The sequence below is a fragment of the Anarhichas minor genome, unplaced genomic scaffold (genome assembly GCF_050575085.1).
Source record: "Anarhichas minor isolate MPS153535 unplaced genomic scaffold, ASM5057508v1 ptg000040l, whole genome shotgun sequence".
Lineage (NCBI taxonomy): Eukaryota > Metazoa > Chordata > Actinopteri > Perciformes > Anarhichadidae > Anarhichas > Anarhichas minor.
In genome coordinates, this window is record NW_027466486.1 from 12,357,169 (window position 1) to 12,378,873 (window position 21,705).

A 21,705-nucleotide genomic window follows, 5' to 3' on the forward strand; every position below is an offset into this window, starting at 1 on the left:
AAATATTATACCTGCTAAACATTTGTCATTGTGAACCTGTAGAATCTTAGTCTTGTTAGCAGTCTCTTCCTACGTCAGTCAACAAAACAAAAAAAACATCTAAAACAACCATCTTTTATTCCAAGTTTGCGGAATCAGAACGCATACAAGGAATTTGACGCCGGTTTTTACGTTGCTCTCAACGTACTTACATAGAATATACAAATAAACAAAGAAATACAAAAAATAAAAACAAGGACAACAAAGTTTTAAAACCTTAAACAGCTTGGTTGACATCAGCTAATACATATTTAATTGGATGACTGTCATCATCACTAAACCAAGTAATCCGGCTAAATGATGCTCCAAAAATCTTTTCCAAGAACACAGTCAACAAAATCTCCAATCTGTCACCTTACAAAATGTCTAATGCAAACAAAAAAAGATCCCTGCAAAGTAATCTTTTAATTCCAGCATCAGATATTGGGCAGATGTGTTCTTTTAAAATAATAGCTGTTTAAACTAGACTTGCTTGGCATGATTGATTGCTTCGATGACAGCATTAGCCATGATTACAGTAAGTCATTCAGTCTCAATTCATTACACTCTTTTAAAGGGTTAGGTTAGGTTAGAAATTATCAACCGGAGCCTTGTTTGTTACAAAACACAGTATTAGGGTTGACAGCTTGTCAAAGTGAGACTTGACTAATTGCAGTTGTCATACCCCGGGGGAAGAGGAAAGTACTGAGAAGTTTGCTTGCGTTGCTCATGTCTATTCACTTTGTCAGGACAGGATGAGCAATCCCACAAATATCAGTCAAGTATGACAGCAGACACCCACGGACTGATGCCTTGACTTTTCTCTTGTTTTGTTTTTTCTACAAGGAAATGTCTCTGCTACTTGTTATCAAAGACCACAAACCTACATTACGAAGCTTAACTGGGCCTCAACAGCTATTAAACCTCATTTACAGTATCAGCATAGTGTTTTGCAAATTATACACAGTCTCTGGATCTTGCAGACGATAAGGACTCTCCCCGGAGATTGAGGCAAATGGCTCAATTTGGGCCTTTCAGACGCACTCACAGGGAGCTGTGCTTGTGCCTTCAGTCGCCAGCCCCGCCATCCCGTCTTTTATAAGGCGGTTAGCTGGTCGGTATCTCCACCTGAGATCAGCAAGCACCAACAAAGAGTCAGCGTTCACATCGACAGATAGATCCTGGAGCTGGGAGGGGGCCCGGGGGTGTTCAGACTTGGAGTTGTTTAGTTGGGCAAGAATGCCTCGCTGGTGCCAAGTTTTATTTTGGTGTAGGTCCATTGCGAGTGCAATCTCAGAGTGTGTGGCATTATGGAGGACATCCAAACGGTTAAGATGGAATTCCCTGATTGTTACTGAGACCTGAACCCTACCGTTCCTGAAGTGATCACTATCAGCCAGCACTCCTTCAAGCACACAGCTATTCATTAAAGATGGTTATCGGTGGGTCTGAGATGAGAGCAGCGTTTTCAGGGGCAGTCAACGAGGGGAGATCATTGGGTAGCATCTAAGATTGGCTCGGTTGACGTTTTTTTCTACGTGTTCGTTCACAATTAAGACCTTTTAGCTCCTTAGATGTCACTGAGAGAAAAAGGGGACTAATGACCTTGCACTCAGAAAGTGCACAAGCAATACGAAATCGGCCACCGTCCCATAACAAATAAACATAAAATACCTCAGAGATGCAACAAAAGATCAAAGCAGCGCTACTAGGAATTAGCCGCACTCGGCTCCCTTTGGGCCCAGCGTAGCGTTAAGCTGCCATTATCTCTGTGAATGTCATATCTAGACCCTATATTTTCCATGACTGAGCAGTGCACAGTGAACAGATCTTGCAGCTGCAATTCTGCAAGATCTGTTCACACGGCAGCTCATGCGTCAGAGCTGGAATTCATCTTTGTTGGTTACTTTCATGGTCGGTTGATTGCATGTTTAAGTTAGAAATTGGGGTCATTTATTTTTCAGGGATAAAGGCTACTGAAAGTCTGAATGGATTATCAGTCTGCCAAGGTCATGTCTTCTTAGACCGTTTGAAGATTGATTCAAAATTGTAAAATTTGTGAGCAGCTTGTGCACTCTTACTGACCTAATGAAGCAGCAAACACTTCCTGGTTCATTACTGCAGGCAGTAAGACAGAAGAGCTGCACGGTAGCTTGACTCAGCAGTAGAGGGCTCCCTTTTACCTCTGTGCTTCTAATTTGACATTGGTCACTTACACAGGAAAGGTCCCTCAAATAACAACACCTTCACTTTCATTACCCAAAATGTTAGATACATGTTAACCATTTAGGGTCAGCTGAAAGTGGTTTTCACAACTTTACCCACAAAGTTTACACTTCAAACACTATATACAGGAGAAATAGCCACGTATACTACAGGTTTATTTAAATAGCATTTGCCATTTTTGTTCTTCTGAACATCATACCCTCTTCATACTCCCATACAAAGTAAAACAACTTTTTCTACTTCTGCTCTGTATATGAGAACTGGTTCTCAAACCAAGTGATCTGTTTTGATTGAGTGGGGTGTTTGCCAGATAGGAGTTCCCCTGCCATTAATCTTACTGTGGGTCTGAGTGACAGACCGGATTATCAACTAAAACTTTCAGCCACTTGAGACTGCTACTGATGTTTGGCTTTCAAGAAGAAGAAAGAGTGGGAAACAATTCTTCTGGTGGAAAAGCGCAGACGCTGGTGTAACTTAAGCATTGTGGAAACCCTCAGCAGCCCCGTAGCATTATCTGGACAAACTAATATTTACTCTTAAGACAGAGCAAACACACTCATTTACTCTGGCTTTATTCAGTGCTCTGGCATTGTTGATGGATTAACTCCAATGATGCAATCCAACCTATCTTCTCAGTTCGATCTAAAGGCTTCCCTTCTGTGAGTGCTGTGCATCAATCACTTACAAGTGAAATTACTAGAAACAACAGATGGAAATTTTTGGTTAACGTTAGTCTACTGACTAGTTGATGTCAATTGCAAACTAATACAAGATCGTTGCTTACAAATTGTTCTTCAGCTGCGCACATTCTGAAGGAGACAGCGTCCCGCACAGATGGAAACAAAATCAACAACAGTCTGTTTCTTTTTTTTTTTTAGCTGTGTTCAGAGGGATTGGAGATTTGCAGCAGTCTGAACATGAAAAAAAGCAAGTAACGAGTTGGTTTGAAGTGTGACCACAGTGCGGTGCATCTCCGTTTGAGTCAGGTCTGCTTCGAATAAATCCCCCCCCCCCCCCCTCAATTTAGTCTACAAAATTACACACTCTTCAGAGCATTATCGGAATGCAGGAGACTTGAAGGCCCTCCTTCCTCACCAGAGTGTAATGAGAAACTGCTTGTAGGGGACGCTGCTCGTAAAGGCAAACACCTGCAATGATGAGACTGAGGGAATCAATCTTCCTTTATCCCCCCTATCAACACCACATAGAAAAACTAGATTCTCCTGACCAACCCGTTAGCGTCATGCGATGAAAGTAGAGACAACTGCTTTGCTGCTTGAGCCAAGACGACGGATGGATGTGGGGAGAACTTAAATCACCAAATAGCATAAGTGAAATCCATGAATGATGCAGAGACCCTAGTTTTGACGTTTTGCTAATTACCTCCAAAAATGAGGATAGGTGTCCGGTTTGTTAGTCTGTCAATTTGTCAGCAGGATTATGGAAAAAGTGCTGGGCTGAATTTCATGAAACTTGGTGGAAGGGTGTAGCAACAGCCAAGTAAGAGCCCATTACATTTTGGAGTGAATCAGGTGGCAGATACATGCATTAGTTTCCACTTATGGAATAGGCCTTGGCAGAGGTAGCTAAGCTCACAGAGTGCCCATGCAGGTGTTAAATGTGTTGTTTTGTCAACTCAACGTTCGGTCGTTAATTCATGCAGCTTGACTGGTTGGTTTTCACCTGCCAAAGGCCTACAGTTGTAAATTAACTTAAAGCAATAATCTGGTACATTGCATCAAATGGAAAACGTTTGTTTTGAACTGTACATGGTCCCTTTTTAAATAAAAAGTAATAAATAAATCATGGAGCATGGGGATAGGGTGCTCAACGCTGATTTCAGAGGTGGAAGAAGTACTCGGATCTTGGAAGTTAAAGCACCAGTCGACCAGGTACTTAAATGGCATCATCCGAGAAGTAAAGACAGGAATAAAACCACTGGTTCAGTCTTTAAGAAGGCATTGTATTTTATATTGTTAATGTAAAGTAAAAAGTATATAAACATATAATGGTTTGTATGATATCTTCCAAAAAGTTATTTTCATTATCTTTCGCGCATTTACGAATATTCAGCAACACAAGCATGTTGGGGGGGGGGCAAGCTCCAGTAGTGTTTAAGCAGCAAAAGTATGGTTAAGTTTAAGAAAAGACCCATGGTTTGAGTTCAAATAAGTACATATTGTGACGTTACTTAAGTATGGAAGTAACGTGACAAATCAGTCTATGTTGACTTCTGGTTTCACACGGTACACGAATAGCAGCCTGAAAAGTCCAATATTTTAACCCATCCGTCCACTCCACTGGCTTGTTTTCTCAACTCATGAATATTAAGGACATTAAATATGTATTGGGGCAAGGAAATTCTCTACACAATGTCAGCAAATTTAACAAGCTGCTTTTTATTGTAAGCATGTGAATGGATTTTTGAATGTGAATTTTCAAACAAAGCAGTCTGATTCAACCCGCTGCACAGTGAATTGGAGTGTAACCGAGCAGCACAGAGGCGCTTCACCTTGCTTTTCCCGACGTGTTTTTGCCGGGTCGACCAGTCAGTCTGGCTGGAACAAACTTTTCTTTGGGAGAAATGTAAGCCCTCCTCTCAGAATTTCCCTGTTTACATTTGCAGGTGGACCCAACATGGCATGGCAGCGCACCCATACAGTGTCTTGTTTTTAATGGACAAAGACTCAGCATTCTTTGGCACATATCGGCTCCCGAGTAAAACCTCGACGAATTCATGTGTGTGTTTATTTGTTTTTTCTTCCATGTGACAGACGCACCGAAAGCCTTGGATTTCACTTATAGAGTAGCCGAGACCTTGTTAACTCAGTAATGGATAGCTCTGGTGTACACGGAGACATCCTCTTCATTCCCGTGCCACGGAGAGCAGGAAGAAAAGACAAGCACTTCCTCTATCACTCTGACACTCACCTTTTGTCAGGGCTGCTTTTTGTGCCGTGTAGGTGGTTAAGGAATTTTCTTTGCCATTTCCCATGAAGACAGGCACAATGAAAGACATATTTTGCTTTATTGTGAAATGTTACTGTGGGATAAACAAGACTATAATGTCAAGTTGCACAAAATACTGTACACTGTACATGCACCATAAACTTGGCATTTTATCTACAAATAACCACACATGTTTTATATTCCTTGTATTAAAACGTTGTGAAAGGGACATTAAATGATTTTGTTTGTTCATTGAAAAGGTAGAAATTGATTTAAATGTTGACCTGGACACAACATACTCTTATGTCTACTAAGCTACTGCAATTCAAAAATACTCCTCAGCCAGAGAACCAAAAAAACCATCATGTTTCTCATTAGGGTTCCACACCATGACAGACAGAGTATTGGAGCTGAAAGACAGAGGGCTCACTAGACAATTGAATGCAGTTTAAGCATTTTTGCAGAGGCCCAACCTGTTATTGCGGCTTGGAAGTGTGACTGGTGGTTGATTCAGTCTGCAGTGGAGGGTGATGACTGAGATGATCTCCAGTGCGGAGTAGCCACCCACATAGCTTTATATCTTGTCTGCAGAGAAGTCTGATACATTTTTATTATTATGAATGTGGTACTTTATTCATTTATATATTTTGTTGTTCCAGCGTTCACAGCTTTTCTCATACTGATTCCTTTCCGTGTGTTCTTGAGTGCACTTCAGCAATAATTTCTTCTTTGATGCAAATTGTGCACAATGACTCTTTGCATCATCTGCATTTTTGGAGTCACACAGGGTATAGTCGGACTTCAAATGGATTTATGACAGAGTTAACTTTTGACACACAGACACACACGGACACTAAAAACCTTTGGCACTGACATCTTCAAAACTCTCAACGAGACTAACGTGTATAAATAATGAAATGATATTACAATATAGTGTTAACTAAATAAAGAATATCGTATAACAATTTACATTTACAGAACACAGTGGTGTGATTTTATCGTTTTAGTAGAACCAATACATGGCATAGTTAAATGACAAATTGATACATTTTTATCATTTTCATGTATGTGTGTATATATATATGTATGTATGTGTATACATATGTATATATACAGTATATGTATACTCATACACAACACCTCTGCAGCAGTGGAGGAAAGTAACATACTTTTACTTAGCTTAAGTATTATCATTTAATGCTGATTAATACGTACACTACACGACATTCATACTGTACATTTATCAATTTACATTAGCAAATTAAGATATCAGATAATGGATCATGATACATTTTCAAACTGCCATCATATTTCTCCACTATGTTGAACTGCAACATAAAAATGACGCTTACACATTCACACATTAGTAAATTTGATTAAAAACACCTTACACCATGAAGGGGCCTATCTTCATAATGATTACTTTGTACTGTTGATCCTTTAAGTACATGATGTTTATACTTGATCATTTTAGTAAAGATTTGGATGCAGGGCTTTTACTTACAATCCAAAATATTTGACATCGTGGTATTACTATTTCTAGTTAAAAACTTGTTCCAGTGCAGTATACGGCCTTTTGGTTTCATATTTTAAAATAAAAGGCAATTTCTTTTGGTTATGACGTGTGTGTGTGTGCGTGTGTGTAAGCTGTTGAGGAAACTTTTCCATCAGGCAGTGTTTAAAGCCCACATGGTCTGCCATAGTTTGCATTTTAATGCATTCCTCATATGAAAATATAAACCTCAGTTTAAACAGCACAGCCTCATACTACTGTACTGTGGTAAAGATTCAAATGATAAGTAAAACATTGACTATGCTCCAGTGTTGCTTATAACAAGCATTTCAACTTCATCAACCTGACAGTTTCTTAATTTCCTCTTCGTCGTGAACCCACAACGTGTCATGTTGTCTTTCGCTTATTTCCATGTTGGTGTGATGTCATTTGGTCTGGCTGGCGGAGCCGTACTCCCGTCCCAGTGGAGTGGCTATATCGGACCCTTCATTCAGTTTGAACCCATGTTTTCGCCATGCCAAATTAACAGCCACCCTTTGGGTCAATGCTGCGTGCGAGTGTTGAGATGGGAGAGGCGTGTCTGAGTGAAAAGCACCAATAACAGCAACATGCATGGTTTTCCACAACTCCACTCCGTGCTCTTCCCCCACCCCCTCTCTTACTGCGAGCTGGTTTGCAGCTGCAGTCGACTGCACACCAGACCGAGCATCCTGGGCCTCGCTCCTCACGGACACACCAAACAGAAATATTGGCTGTTCAAACCTGATGACACTGTCAATATGGGAAAGGTCAGACAGTTATGTAGATGTTATATTTCATCCCGGATGTTGCTAAAGTCAATAGGTCATGCAAGTTCATGTTGATTTAGATATGAGCCTCTTTTGGTTATTGGCCAACAAGTTCCTAAAATCTGACAAGTGATAGGGGCTGGCATCTCTGTCTGGCGCTGTCGTAACAAACGCCTAGGGAAGGGCACAGTCAAAAGGTTGATTAATGACATGTTTGCCTTTCACCCTTTGTTGCATTATCTCTTCAACTCACTACGCGGTGACAGAACACACTCCTGGTCCTGTTGTACACATGCAGTATTCAACAACAGGTTCTACATGCTTTAGACCTGCGCTACAGACCAGTGTGCTCTGCTTCCTGTTATCTCATCTGAATGCCGAGACGACGATGCCCGCACACCACACAAACCGGGTTATTACTTGGAATTATTGCCTCTTTTTGGCCCAGGTCACAAGCGCAATTAACTGAGTCAGCATGATGATGTTTCCTCAATCAAACTTTGTAATATTCTAACATTTTCGCCTCAATGATTCATCTTGAACTTTGAATCCATTTGTAGGAGTTAGTTAAGCTTTATGTATTCAGTAAGTCCCATTGAGCTCTAGATCTCTTTTGTAAAAGACACAAATACACAAATGTATTCAAAATCCCAACGAGAAGAGTCAGGCCCAAAAATACATCACACATTCTAATGCAAGAAATATGGAATGAGAAATTTGTGTTTATCTCTTTCTTAAACCTTTTTTGACAATTTAGAAAAACAATGTCTGTGTTCCCCATTATTGAATGCATTATATTCAGACAAGGATATGACTTCCTGACCTCCGATGTTAAGGGCTGAACTCTAATTGTCCGTAACTCTGATCCTCATCTGGAAGCTGCACAGATATTATCACAATGGCATTATACATAGTAGGAACTATCACTGGCGTAAAAACAGAAAAAGCGAATCTATGAATGCCATTAAAGTTTCCATATATATTAATATATAAAGCAGATCTCCATTATCCAAAAAATGTATAAATTAGCCACACTGTTGCTCTGAGAGGCCTGTTCTTTTATTACACACACTGTAGTTTATTTTGGGTCAATCCCTCATTCCATAAAGACACTATAGCACCAAACGGGTACTATTCCAAAGCTGAAAATAGTCATCAACAAATGCACTATTTACTCCTGTTTGAGGAGTGTTTGCAAAAAACTACAAGCACAGCTGTTTAAGGAGATTACGTGGTCTTTTTTTTTTGATGGAAAAAAAGAAAAATAGTTTTTTTGACTCATGTTTAAAGATTTTCATCTTCCTTAGAAACAAATGGGCTTTGAGCTGAGAGCCACAGACCGGGTTGGGAAGTAACAAAGTATTGCGAGACACATTGCTGTTTTTGATCTCGTCATGGTATTTGTTGACAATAACAAAATTATACAAAATAATACTTTATTTTTAAACCAAGTAAATTCCAGTGCATCTCAACACAGAAAGGTCTTTTCTCTCATTTCAGAGATCCAACCGACTTTCTCCCAGTACTTTCCCTTCCAAACCAATAGACAGTATACGGTGGTCTACCACTCACATTTTTTTGGAGAAGAGTCATCATCTTATTATCACCTAATAAGAATTTGAGCCAAAAATGAACTTGAAGGCAACCCTTAAATCCAACTCCCCATAGCTTTTTTTTGTTGGCAACATTTAGCACAGTATATGTTTCAGCACACTTTAAATAGGTCACAGATGGGCAGAAGGGCAGAACATTAATTCTATATCCTCCACAAATTAGAGAGGATCCTCCTGCACTGAAGACTGTCTCTCTGTCTCTGCCCAGATCTTCACCAAAATAGACCTTCACTACAAAACTGCTGACCCATTTCCATAATGCAGGTTTTGACTTCCCAGTAAAGAAATGCACACTCCTCTAGATATTGTTGTTTACCCATTACTACTGACAACACACACAAATTACAAGCAAGCGTAGTTTTACAAAAAATAGGCCTGCATTCATGGCAGTGTTTTTGAAGAGTGCATTTGAACTGTTTGCAAAGATGCTCTTTTATTCATCTGTATATAATAATCAAAGCTGGGCTGTACAATACAATGTAATCCTGCTGTTATTCTCTTCATTGCTGTATCCTGGGAGGACCGAAAACAGCGGCGGAATCTCCTGAGAGCAAATGTGAGATGATACGTTTTCATTTAGAAAGCCAAATGTCATCATTGTGTCTCTGTCCCTTTTGCTTTTCGAGCAACTGGTTGATGTGGTGAGCTGGCAGAGCAAGTAAGAACATGGGAGGGAGGCATTTATCATCCTCAAGACTACAGAGCAGTAACTCTGCCTGCTTGGAAATCCTGTGGACAGTCAGCGGAAAAAAGAAAAGAGAGAGTAGTCAATGGTGATTGCATTACAGGGATGACATCGACCCACTGCTTTGGTGTTTTAGTTTTGGGTGGTAAAATCGTGATTGCATCACTTACAAATTTTGCCAAATTAAAATATTGATGTTGTTATCCTGTTCATGTCATAGGCCGGTTAGCCTGTATCATTTTCTATACACTTGCTCTGTTTCTGTTTTCTCCTGTTCATCAAATGTGCATCAAATTCTCTCATACAAAGTAAACCCAGCTGGCAGCTGTGATCCATTGCTTCATTCTTGACTTCATTTCTCAAAAGATTATATCCTGCACGTCAAAGGCCGTGACGAGCACACGTTTCAGCATTGTACATGTTTCCATGGCAAGTCAATTCATTTGAAATTTCAGTGGCAAGAACTACTGACACCCGGCCTTTCTTTTCAGAATTGGACATTTTGCCAACTTGCCACTCTCTCTTTTAAAAGGTTTCTCGTGTTTCTTTCTTTGTTTTTTCCAAGACCTCTCTGGCCTGCCATGTCGCCATGTCCTGAGATGCTCTCTTGTTGACTTTGAGACATGCAAAGGCAGAGAGGTGAGTGAGTGAGTGACTACCGGACAGTCTGGGGTAGTTTCCCTACTCAACACAAGAAAAACATGACGCAAAGTGTCCAACACATAAACTGAACGTTGGTCTTTAAAGAACACTTATACCTTCCAGTACACATGGCAGACATTGATGAATTGTTACAGTTGAAAATAGGAGCGCCTGTTCTTGCTTTTTTTTTAAAACCTCTGTCACCATTTCGCTGCTGCTTGGATTCTCAATACTGCTTAATATCACATCCATTAGGATCAAGGAGGCCAAAACTCCTATCCCTCTCTCCAAGTATCTGTTTGAGCTTGTGGTATTTGAGAATCCTTTCAAGTTAAAGTTGCAGAGGTAACACTCAGTGGAGGCACTGCACGTTGTTTGAGTCTGGGCTTCTGCACACTTGTGTGTGTCGGTATACTCCATTGAGTCTGGCATGATATAGTCCAAAAAGTCTCCTTTTGAATGGATGAATTAAAAAGCTATGCTCTATTGGGTTCAACCCAAAGTCCAAATATACATCTATTACATCCAGCACCAGAAGATATAAACAACAAAAAGTTGGCAAACTATTTTATAGTAACTTTAAAATATTTTATTGAAATAGCTTTAGAGTTTTACCTTGTAAAATCATTCGTAAAAAAAACAAAAGTAATAAAACAATGGCTCAGAAGCATTTGACCAATGTTGAAAATGCATAATAACTTAATCCCAATGGTAGTTCAATGTGGCTTCAACAGCATGTTGCCACGGTGCACCCATCTCAAAGTACACACACTAAAAATGAAAGAAATATTATGTTTTTTAGCTCTGTATCAATAGGAAACAACCATCTAAAACCAGCCCACCTGCTGCCCCTTCAACACAGAGGGTCTGCAGAAGACGCAGTGGGGGGTATCACTTGCTTTCCTGATTGATGACCATAGGTCCCGCAGGAAGTAACCCCACCACCATGAAGGAGTGTTTTCTGAACCCCAAGTGGTATCCGGGAAAACAGAAGGACTCCAGTTAGGGAACGTGTGTACTCATAGGCCGTCTTAATGTTTGGATGTACGCAGTCGCTTGGGATTTTGCTGGAAACAGGGGAAAGTAATCAGTGACTGCAAAATAGAGCTCAGAGGGCACCCGAATTCCTGTATGTATCCTAAAACTGATCATTATGACATGTCATGACAGTGCTTTGACTTTTGTTTGTACGATCATAGCAGCCTGTGAATGAGTTACTTCCTAATTTCTGGATTTCGTTTTTCAGAGCTGCTCCATATCAATCAACACTCAAAAGTTACTGCTGACCTAAGAGAGGTTGATTATCGCTGAACATTTAACGTCATGCTTGCATTTGGACATGCAGATAAAATCCATCATCTTTACATTTTAGGACGAAATTAGGAATAACTTTTTAAAGGCCAACATGTTCAAAAAGCACATTGTTAGTTATTTCTGGAAATAATCCATCAATTAAAAGAATACCTTGTTTTTATGATTAATATTATATTTTCTCTGTATAAGCTTGAGTTTCCAACTGTCTCCTAAAGAATCCATCTAATAACTCTCTAACTTGATCTTCCCGGTTACTTTCATTGTTAGGTGGCTTCAGTTTTACTCATTCATTTCAACATCATCAGTCAGTCAATTGGCACATTTAGCTTTTAGTGTTGAAAACCTTGAAGCTGATGAGGTTGAATGGGTTTATCCGTGTTCACAGTAAACGGATACAATCAATAATCTAATTGAATGAGCTCAGTGGAAACCCACTCAAAGGATTTCTTGGTCTTCATGAAAGGTCAACGGGCCGATGCTTTTGGAATTATAAAACGTTGTTTATTAGGACTACATCTTTAATTGATGAAGATCTACTTAGAAACACTGTTTAATGTATCATTGTGTCTTTCATATGCAAAAAATGCCGTCATTGTAATTTCTTTGTAAATTCCTGCTTGCATTCACACTGAAGTAGTTAAAAACCACAGAAATGCTCAATCAACCAAACAATACTGGTTCCTCACCAAATCAACGGTTGCACATATTAACCCCTGCATGACCTCACCATCCTGCATCAAGTCCCAATATGGTGACGTGGACCAGCACCAGAAAGTTGAAATCTGTCCAACTTATAAACTACTGTAAAATATTAAAATGTAATAAATATATGATGTGTATATTTTTTTCTTAGTACTCCAAGGTCATTTTGGTTCACATTTAGGGTAGAAAAACCCCCTAAAACATGAACTTTAAATTCACGACAGACTAGACTTAGCCCTATATATTTTAAAATATGTGTTGCTGATACTATTACAAGTAAAGGTATTTGTTGTGAGTACTAATAACAAAATGAGAAACTTCACAACATTCACAAATTGAACTATTCAGTCTATATAAAAACGTTTTTGTTTTCTTTTAGATTTTAGCCAATAGGTTAATTTGCTAACTAACCCCATCATCACAATATGGCCCCTTTGGAATGCAAGGTTTTTCAAAATGACAAAAAAAGAAAAAAATACTATGATACTGATGATATAATGCCATATATACTAAAACCTCTCTGGATCACACAAAACTGTGAATTACTATTTATGGTAGTAATTATTTTACTAAAGCATCGTTTAATAGATTATATGTACTACCATAAAAAGCGAATATCATAAATATTTTAAACATAAAGGCATGGTCGCATTCAGTGACGAGTAGTCTATTAAAAGCTGTGCGGAGGCTTTTCGGTAACGCAAACAGGCCGCAGCAATGAACCTATTAGAGACGGAGCAGAGCCTGGAGGCCTGTACGGACACTGGGGCCCAATTCTCCTCTTTTGTATACTGGAAAAACATATTCGAGGCTGCATGTGGGTGGATTTTGACTGACACCGGTCAAAAACGTGCATAAGCAGGTGGTCTCCGATTTCCATCGTGGCAGGCATCATATCAGAGAGATAGCATCAGCAGAGGCGCCCGGTCTGCAGAGGAGTTACACCTGAGTCACGAAATTACTTCTTCCCATGGTGCAACGACCCAATTCAATTCCCGTGCCGACGGATGGATGATGCGTTTTGCAGCAAGTTTGGTTATTCGCATATTATATGATTGATCAAAAATATATTTCATGCCATTTATAGGCGCAGAGGATCGAGATCGTACTTTCATTCAGAGAAAGTCATCTTTCGTTCACCTCCAGTTGGAAAAACTGCGATGAAATAAATAGGTGGTGAAAAACATTTAAGAGATTACCAAAAAATCCCTTTTGGGAGTTACAGAAATTTTAAGCTAAAATGTTTAGGGCAACTTCAGTTTCCTCTTTTGTCTATAAACTGATATAATCAACACTGCACATCCATGACTCATATGCCGTCAGATGAACCAAACAATACATTCATGGATCCACGCCGAAAACAATATCAACTACCACAAAACATGGCATTTAAGAAAGCCTTTATTTGTTGAATATTTACAATGGAATTATAAAAATATATAATTAAAGCTTTGGCAAATATTTTACATTTAGACAATTTATCTCTTTGCTCACATGGTTGAGTCAGTGTGGAACTCGATATCATAGCCACAAATTAAGGTAATATAATATATGGCGGATTACAGAATAGCCCTTGGGTTTTTATAATAAAACTTCAATGACAGTGACAACATTTTTTTTTTTTTTCAATCCTGCAGTCTCCATAAGAGAATACAGTCTCGCAACATTTCAATTGAGGAAAATATTAGAGGGGCAACACCGATACATCCATGAAAGCTTACATTCATTTGGCCACTAAGGCCGATAAAGCTACTGTATTCATATTGCATGTGAATGGGCCTGTGTGTATGACTGTGAGCTGCAAACACTCGGGGAAACAAGCCGTTAGTGTTCAGACTTACTGTTGGAGTCGTAGAAATGAGTTCAGTTAATTTGGGTCTGGTAATTAAGGTGGTATAAGTCCTGGTTATGATGATGAGGTAGGGAGATTGAGTCCATGCACACTGTTCAAGTCTTCATGTTGCAGCTGCTGCTGCTGCTTGCTCAGGGGATTGGGCGGTTTTCTGTCTCCTGCACAAATAAGAAATTCAAGTTATTTACCCCGCGAGATATATGCATTAAACGGGAATTATTTCACGTACAAGTTAGTTTCTAATCAGCTCAAATATACTCTAAAGCGATATTCAGAAACGCATACTTAGGAAGCAGTATCTCTTCTTTTTTTTTGTGTGCGTGTTAAATGTTATCGGCCCACCTGCAGGCCAAGTCTGGAAGGTCAATATTTAATAATTGACATATAATTACGCTTCATTTGGGATTTGGTAAATGTTTACACTTGTTTGGGTCATTGCTTATTGCGAAAGTGAGTGTGCACGAGAAAGGCAGTGGGGAGGCCCAGGGAATATACGCTCCTCTGCGGATATAAAGAAACTCTAATAATATATTTAAAATCAAACAATATAATATCCACATTGCACAGTAAAACCTCTGTTGTAATTTAAAGCAACTGCATCCCAGAGTTGTTTTTAATTTGTTAGTATTAGACACATCTGTCCCCGGTTTTCATATTAAACTGTGCTACCCCCCCCCCCCCCCCCTCCCCCCCTCCCTCCCTCCCTCCCTCCCTCCATACGTACCCTCTCTTGCCTGATGCTTGAAGCTCATCGGCGAGTGGATCTCCCCTGCATGCATGCTAGTCATCCCACCGCCCGGGTGGGACAGAACCGGGCTCTGCGGCTGCCAGTGGTGGTGGCCCGGGGCCACGTAGCCGCCTGCTGGCCCACTGTACACCCCGTACTGGTTGGTGGGAGAGTAAGCACACGCCGAGACATAACTGGACAGTGTCGAGGAGGGCTGCAGGCAAACATAAGACAGGCAGACAAAGTAAGCACAACAAAACCTCAAACGCACAGCGCTTATAATTGTAGGCTATATGACAGCGGCATGTGGCCTCCAGCAGTGCTTCTCTAAACGGAGTGGTTTACAGGGAGAGGGGAGCAAATTGAAGAATAGACTACATTCACTACAATGTAATTCACCATAAATAAGACTAATTGGATCATGAATGCAGAGACTGTCGGTCTCCGTCCTAAAACAGAACACTTAATCAACAGTCACACAACTCTTTAGAGTCTCAGGGGTGAAATATTATCAAGCAGAGAGGTCTGTTGCCTTATATGACTCTATCTGACGGTCCCTGATATGGAAACTTTTCACAGCTCTGCCACAGGCCTATGCAGCGAGAGCACTAATTTGCTAAAGGCCCCTGCCCATTTTGGCACGATACATTTGGACTGTTTATGCAAAGAAAAGAAAATGGCGCTATTGTAGCGATACAGAGTGCGCACATTTGGTTTAGAAAGGTCACAGGCTGCGGGCTACACATGTGCAGACATCCATTTACCTGAGCGTATTTTATGTCGGCGTCGATTGCCGATTTGTCGATCCCGTTGACCGTGTGTGCCCCGGGGAAAGCGGCTCTGTTGACGCTACTCCACTCTTCCATTTTTGGTGGATATCCCTCCATCCCAGCAATGGCTGATTTAGAAACATGTAACTTCATGTCAAACATGTATAAAAGGTAGAATTGCCACAGAACAAAAAAGCAGTCTCATTTAGTTTTTGATAAATGACGTGAATTAGACATTTAAAATGCTTTCCGCATGAACCTGTCTGGGCTTTAAAATAAGTTTCATTTTCAAAACAGCAGGCCGTTCTGAAGTCAGGTTCAATCAAACAATGATAGAATTAAATATAAAAAATATCATGTATATTACAAATGTTTGTAATACGCGTGTATAATAAAATAAGACCTGTTTTCTGATTACACGTTAAAGACACACACAAAACGATACAGCTGAAAGGAAACAACATTATCAGATAATTATAAATAACGTTCTCTTTTTAAATAAATTATATTAATAATTGTTTAGGTTTATTGTACCTAATAAAACCCTACATGTTATCATATATTTGCAACATTATTGTATAAGTAGTAATATCTTTTTCAATGTGAAAAAGGAGCTACAAATATAGAATTTGACAGACAATTTGTTTAAATTATATAGGACACTATGACACACAAAAAACACACTGGACCAGGCAACTAAACGCTGGATGAAAACACTGACTACTATGTTGAACTGCAGGACCAGAAAGAGACAGACAAAACGCCTGTAGTGACTAGGCCTACTTGGGGGATTGGGGGGGGGATAGAGCAGGTGAGCAAGGTGTTTGCAAATGCATCATCCCATGAAAAGGCCTATTGTAAGTGGCCTTACTGCTTTTTGGCTAAATGGTGAAACGGAGGCCTGTGCAAATTGTAATGGACACATTGTCCTGCCCGTGTCCACAACAGGTTGTACGGAGTGATGTGGCAATTCACCATGCTGAATAACACAATAACCAGCTGCACTCGTTTATTAAGCTCTGATTTGAGGACAGAGAGAGTTGTACGGCTCATGGTCCAGAGACGCAGAGTCCTGAGATTTCTCACAGAGCAGAGAGTGTTTGTTTTCCTCACCTGCAGGATCCATGAAGGCTCGTATACCGAGGATGTTGCTGACGGTGTGTGCAGAGGGCCAGGCCCTGGATATGCTCATATGTCCAGCCGTCATCGGTACTCCAGGGCTGCCCATTTTAGTGCCAGTGGGGGACATGTTGGGGTAGGAATACGGGTATATGTGGTTGTAGGAGAGCCCGGCCTGCGCGGAGGCTTGCTTACTGCTCTCATACTGGTTGGGCTGGGAGAGATTTCCAATCTTGTTGCGTAAAATCCTGCTGATCGAGCTGACCGACGGGACGTTATACTTGTCACAAACTCCATCTGCTAAAAGCCTGTCCCGGATCTCCCAGGCAAAGATCCCGGGGTCGCCTTGTTTGTATTCCCTAATGTTTTTCACCACGTTAGGCGTCGTGACCCGTGGTTTGCTCCCACCGATGGCTCCGGGTAAGATGGAGCCGGTCTCGTTGTACCTCGCCAAAATCTTGCTCACGCAGCCGTGCGAGACTCGGAGTTGCCGGCTGATGTCGCAGGGTCTGATCCCGAGCTGAGCCAGCTCCACTATTCTCAACCGTATGGCGTTGGGCAGGGGTCGCCCATTGACGAACACGCCGCCCAACTGGTTCACCTCTCCATAGTTTTGCTCTGCAGGAGAATAGAGACACAAGGCACACATTTACGCAGCATGAAGTGAGTACCTATACATGCATTCCTGACAAGGAAATAAAATAGCCTCATGTTGTCATTGTAATGGACTTTTCCTACTCTGCCACACAATGTAATTTCATAAAATAATTATGTCTATTTATTATTAGGAAGCAACTTTAAAATGCGCATCCTGTATCAGTTTGACACAGGCCAGCTCCTGCAATTTACACCATAAAGTGACGTTAACATGTGTCAGCCTACTGGTAACCTCTGGTTGGTAACCAACAAAAGTGTGTACACTATTTGACTATATTAGTTCCCCCTCCGCCATCCCCGAGTACACAACAACTACAACAAAAAAACCACCCGCAACATAAAAAATGGCGAGCATGAGGAATTGACACTCGAGAGCTCTTCAGAGACACACTAGTCATGGGGTAATTGGCGGTGTGGTTCCATTTAAGATTTAAAGCCTTAAACATTGCCTGCCTTGATAGAGCTGGAAAAATCCCCCACGATTTAAACTTGACATACTGTCGTCGAAAAGAAACACTCTTCTATTTCTCATTATCTGAACTTGAAGGGAAAAAAATTACAAAAGGTAAAACAAATGCTTATTATTGTCTGTACGCAGGCGTAGTGAGTCTTGATACGCTTGAATAAGGTCCCTGCCAGTGAAGCATGCCGATGGTTACGCGGGCTTACCCATTTGCCTATATGTTTCGAGGTGCCGGGAAATATAGGCGCCCCTTCGAATGGCTGAATGCGTCCGAGCGAAAGCAGAGAAGGAAGGGGAACGGGAGGAATGAGCCCCAGAAGAGGAAAAATAGACCTCTTAAAATCTCCGAGTGCAGCGCGCCCCCTTCTCTCTTTTTTTTGGAGACAAGTGACTTGCAAGGTACAATGGCACCAGAGCGATCTTCATCCGATAAAAGCAAATTGGAGTTATCCCATGGAGTCCGGCGTTTGCTAGAATTAATTTGACGCGTCCTACACGTCAATCTTCGCTGTTATACGCTGAGCCTCTGCTTTGGTTTCATTGGTCGCCCTGCGCTAGGACCGCTGTCAGCCAATGCAAACCCCATCCGGTTGGAGCTGTGCAGCCTCCTTGAATATTTTGCAAAGGGGAAGTGGCAGAAAGGGAAACGTTTCATCCAACATGCAACCGGTAAGGACATGTACATCATATACAATGGGATGACACCTCCCTGTTTATTAGTGTTTGGCATTGGCGACATGTTTTTAGTGTGCATCCCAGGGAGTATCAATTTGATAAGAAAAACATCAGCATATACCTGAAAATATCCACCTGGGGATGGGACCTGGCATGTTGGCCAGTCTCCATTTGTAGCTATTTTATTTAAATTGATTTATTCAGTTATAAATTTAAAAAAAATCTGTTTTTCTGCACATGTTGGACAAACTGAGGGTATCGAGTCGTTTGGCCGTCAGAGCCAAAAAGAAAGTTGCACACTAGCAGCCTGAGTCTTTTTTTTTTTTATAAGCCAGTGTTGGGAGCATCAAACATGGGAAGGGGCGCGTGTAATCGATACCTCTGTAGATCGCAGCGCTCCCAGACTATGGGATATCCACTGGATGCCAGAGACTTACATTATCACAGCATGTTTACGGAGTTTCCTGTGCAAGTTTAGAAGGTATGGTTTATACGCTCGCAAAACGTTACTAGTAAAACTTAACAGTCGACCCAATGGTAACAAGGTGCAGTGTCCTTATCCCCCCGCGACCACCTCCACAATCTCCACCCCTCTCCTCTCTGTCTCCTGGCCGCTCCACCATCCACATCTGGGAGCAGGACACATGGAAAGCATCAGGTTGGGTCAGAGGAGCTGGATGTTGGAGAAGATTGCCTTAAAGCAGTAGATGCAAGTGGTGGAAACTTGTATCCTCTTTTATCGTGGACGTCTGGATATCAAGTGAATTCTCATCTCATTGTTGCATGCTGTATTTGCATGCATGTTGCAGGGTGCATTGGCACACCGGAGGGAACTTCGTCTGTTGCTGCTGAGTATGCATTATTGTTTTAATAAATGTAAAGTGTAATTCTGTCTGTGTCACTGTTGTCCCTCACTCACTCCCTGTCCTTCTCTCTGTCTTTCCATCATTGCTTGGCTGGCAGGACTCCCCTCATCTGGACAACCAAGGAATTGCATGGTTTTACCAGCACAGTCTTACTTCTTTGCCATGTGCACCATTTTCGGGGTAGGTAAACCATTTTCTGGATGTTTCATTAGAATTTTTTTAAATTTGTTTTACCTTTAGTATTTTATATGAATATCAACATGAGAAGGTGTGTTTGTGTTGACCTCGTAATTGTATTTTGTATGCCGTTTTCCGCGTTATTTACTCGTAAATTATTTAATTTAATGTAGTTCTACAACTTTAAAATATATGTATTTTCTCTGTTTTTGCCATGATCATGTATGCATTGTATCACTAGGCTGTAATTAGTTTTGTTTTTTAAATATAATTGTAATTGCATTTACCGAAAGATGCGTCTGTTTTTAAGCAAGAAATAGTCATTAGGATTATGAGATTAAATGCAAAAATGAATGTGAGAGAATTTGAATGAGGTAGTTTTTGTTTATTTCTATATTCACCTTTGCACGTGTGATGGGTTCAAATGCGCACATTCTTAGATACCTAATGTCCCTGTCTTGGTGACTGATAATTTCCAGGTTTTTATTTATGAATTTAAGATGTAAAAGATATATAAAAGCCAAAATAATTGTGCGCTGCAGCAGATTAGTTTTTCTACCGTGTACATTTAGGCCATGCAGGTTAGACAAACAGCAGAGAGGTCGGTGGTCTGGTTTTAGAACTGGGATCTTAATCATCGCAATGTCTTTCTCTAAAATGTGTTAGAATACATTCGTGTTGAATTTTAAAGGTGACTATGTTTATTAAAGAATGAAGTAAACGTAAAACAGATACTTTAGAATAATAACGCACGTGAACACATCCGTTGGTGCAGTTATAGTTTTGCACACATCAGGTGCAGGGCTTTGCAACCGTCTGTTTGTCCTGTGTGACGAAACAAAAACAACCTTGAACGGCTCCCCTCATTTTCAAAGTCTAATCATACAATATCTGCCCACATAAACACTGCGGCATAAACACAAACTCTATTATTCCATTTAAAATCCAATGGTTGAATTATTATATATCTACACCACTGACTTACTGTACAGTATTCTTCTCTTTATGTCCGAGGTGCTCACGTATCCACCGCCATTTCATCAGAGGTGTTCAAACTTTGAGATAAACCTTTATCTCTAACTGGCATCTCTTGAGACGTCTAAACTAAAATCATCGCCCACATGTCGGCACAATAGTCATGGAAGGACATTTTAAGGCTGGGAGAGCAAATGAAATAAGAGTTTTCCGGTTACAGTAAAGTATAGTATTATACTGGTGTTTGTTTTGTCTAATGATGATCACCGACTTAAATATGAGATTGAAGCATTATAGTATTTACCATTGATTAGTTTTTCTCTATTTCAATGATATTAATAAGACTGGGTTCCCAAACAGATGAGGGTTAATTCACATGTCAAATCTTAATGCTTTTGGTGCAAGTAAAACTATTATTTGCTTACATAGAAATCTTGAATTTACATTAATTAATGTCAGCCGCTGTTCAGACTAACGTCCAGATAACGTATCCTTTAGGCCTGTGTTTGGTTGCAATAGGTTGCACACTGTGTTCTCAAAAGTATGATTATTTTTCTTTCAAAATGGTTCAACGCTATTTCCATTGTTTGTTCAGTTCAGAAAGATTATAACGAATAGCCCACAATTAGGTCTTCAAAGTGTGAAATTTCCTCCAAAATCGCTTTCAGATGAGACACTAACTTATCCGATCGACACCTGACGCCCGCAAGGTGCGACGACCCCCGTCGGTAAATATTGATGTTGGTTTTAAGTGTCATCGGAGGATTCACTTCCTCAAGTGTGCTTTGTCTTTAAAGTTCTGAGGCGAATTCAAAGTTGTATTAGTCATTGTCTCAAAGGGGCCGATAGTGTGCGCGTGTGTGTGTGTGTATGAGTCTGGAGGTGTGTTCTGGAATTATTTTAGTAATTTTTCAGGCGTAATTATACTGCAGTTCCTTTATAAACAGTTTTTATAATGGTAAAATAGCTGGTGT

The 21,705-nt window shown here is 40.5% G+C and overlaps 1 protein-coding gene across 1 annotated transcript; it reads right to left on the reverse strand.

Annotated features, from left to right (window-relative positions):
• Nucleotides 1-13,925: 13,925 nt before the first annotated feature.
• pax1a (paired box 1a) lies at nucleotides 13,926-17,567 on the reverse strand. The gene is made up of 4 exons (XM_076108122.1): nucleotides 16,913-17,567; nucleotides 15,794-15,927; nucleotides 15,027-15,243; nucleotides 13,926-14,460 (listed from the first exon to the last, which is right to left on the reverse strand). The coding sequence occupies exons 1-4, from the start codon at nucleotides 17,565-17,567 to the stop codon at nucleotides 14,357-14,359; spliced, it is 1,110 nt and encodes a 369-aa protein (XP_075964237.1). The 3' UTR covers nucleotides 13,926-14,356.
• Between the last annotated feature and the right edge of the window lie 4,138 nt (nucleotides 17,568-21,705).

What these genes read in the sequence shown, in the direction of transcription:
- pax1a (XM_076108122.1), bottom strand. Translation starts at nt 17,567, where the DNA reads ATGTGTGCCTTGTGTCTCTATTCTCCTGCAGAGCAAAACTATGGAGAG. An exon ending in AGCCTTCATGGATCCTGCAG is followed by an intron (nt 15,928 to 16,912) that starts GTGAGGAAAACA and finishes TTTCTAAATCAG; the next exon opens with CCATTGCTGGGATGGAGGGA. An exon ending in CAAGCATCAGGCAAGAGAGG is followed by an intron (nt 14,461 to 15,026) that starts GTACGTATGGAG and finishes TTATTTGTGCAG; the next exon opens with GAGACAGAAAACCGCCCAAT.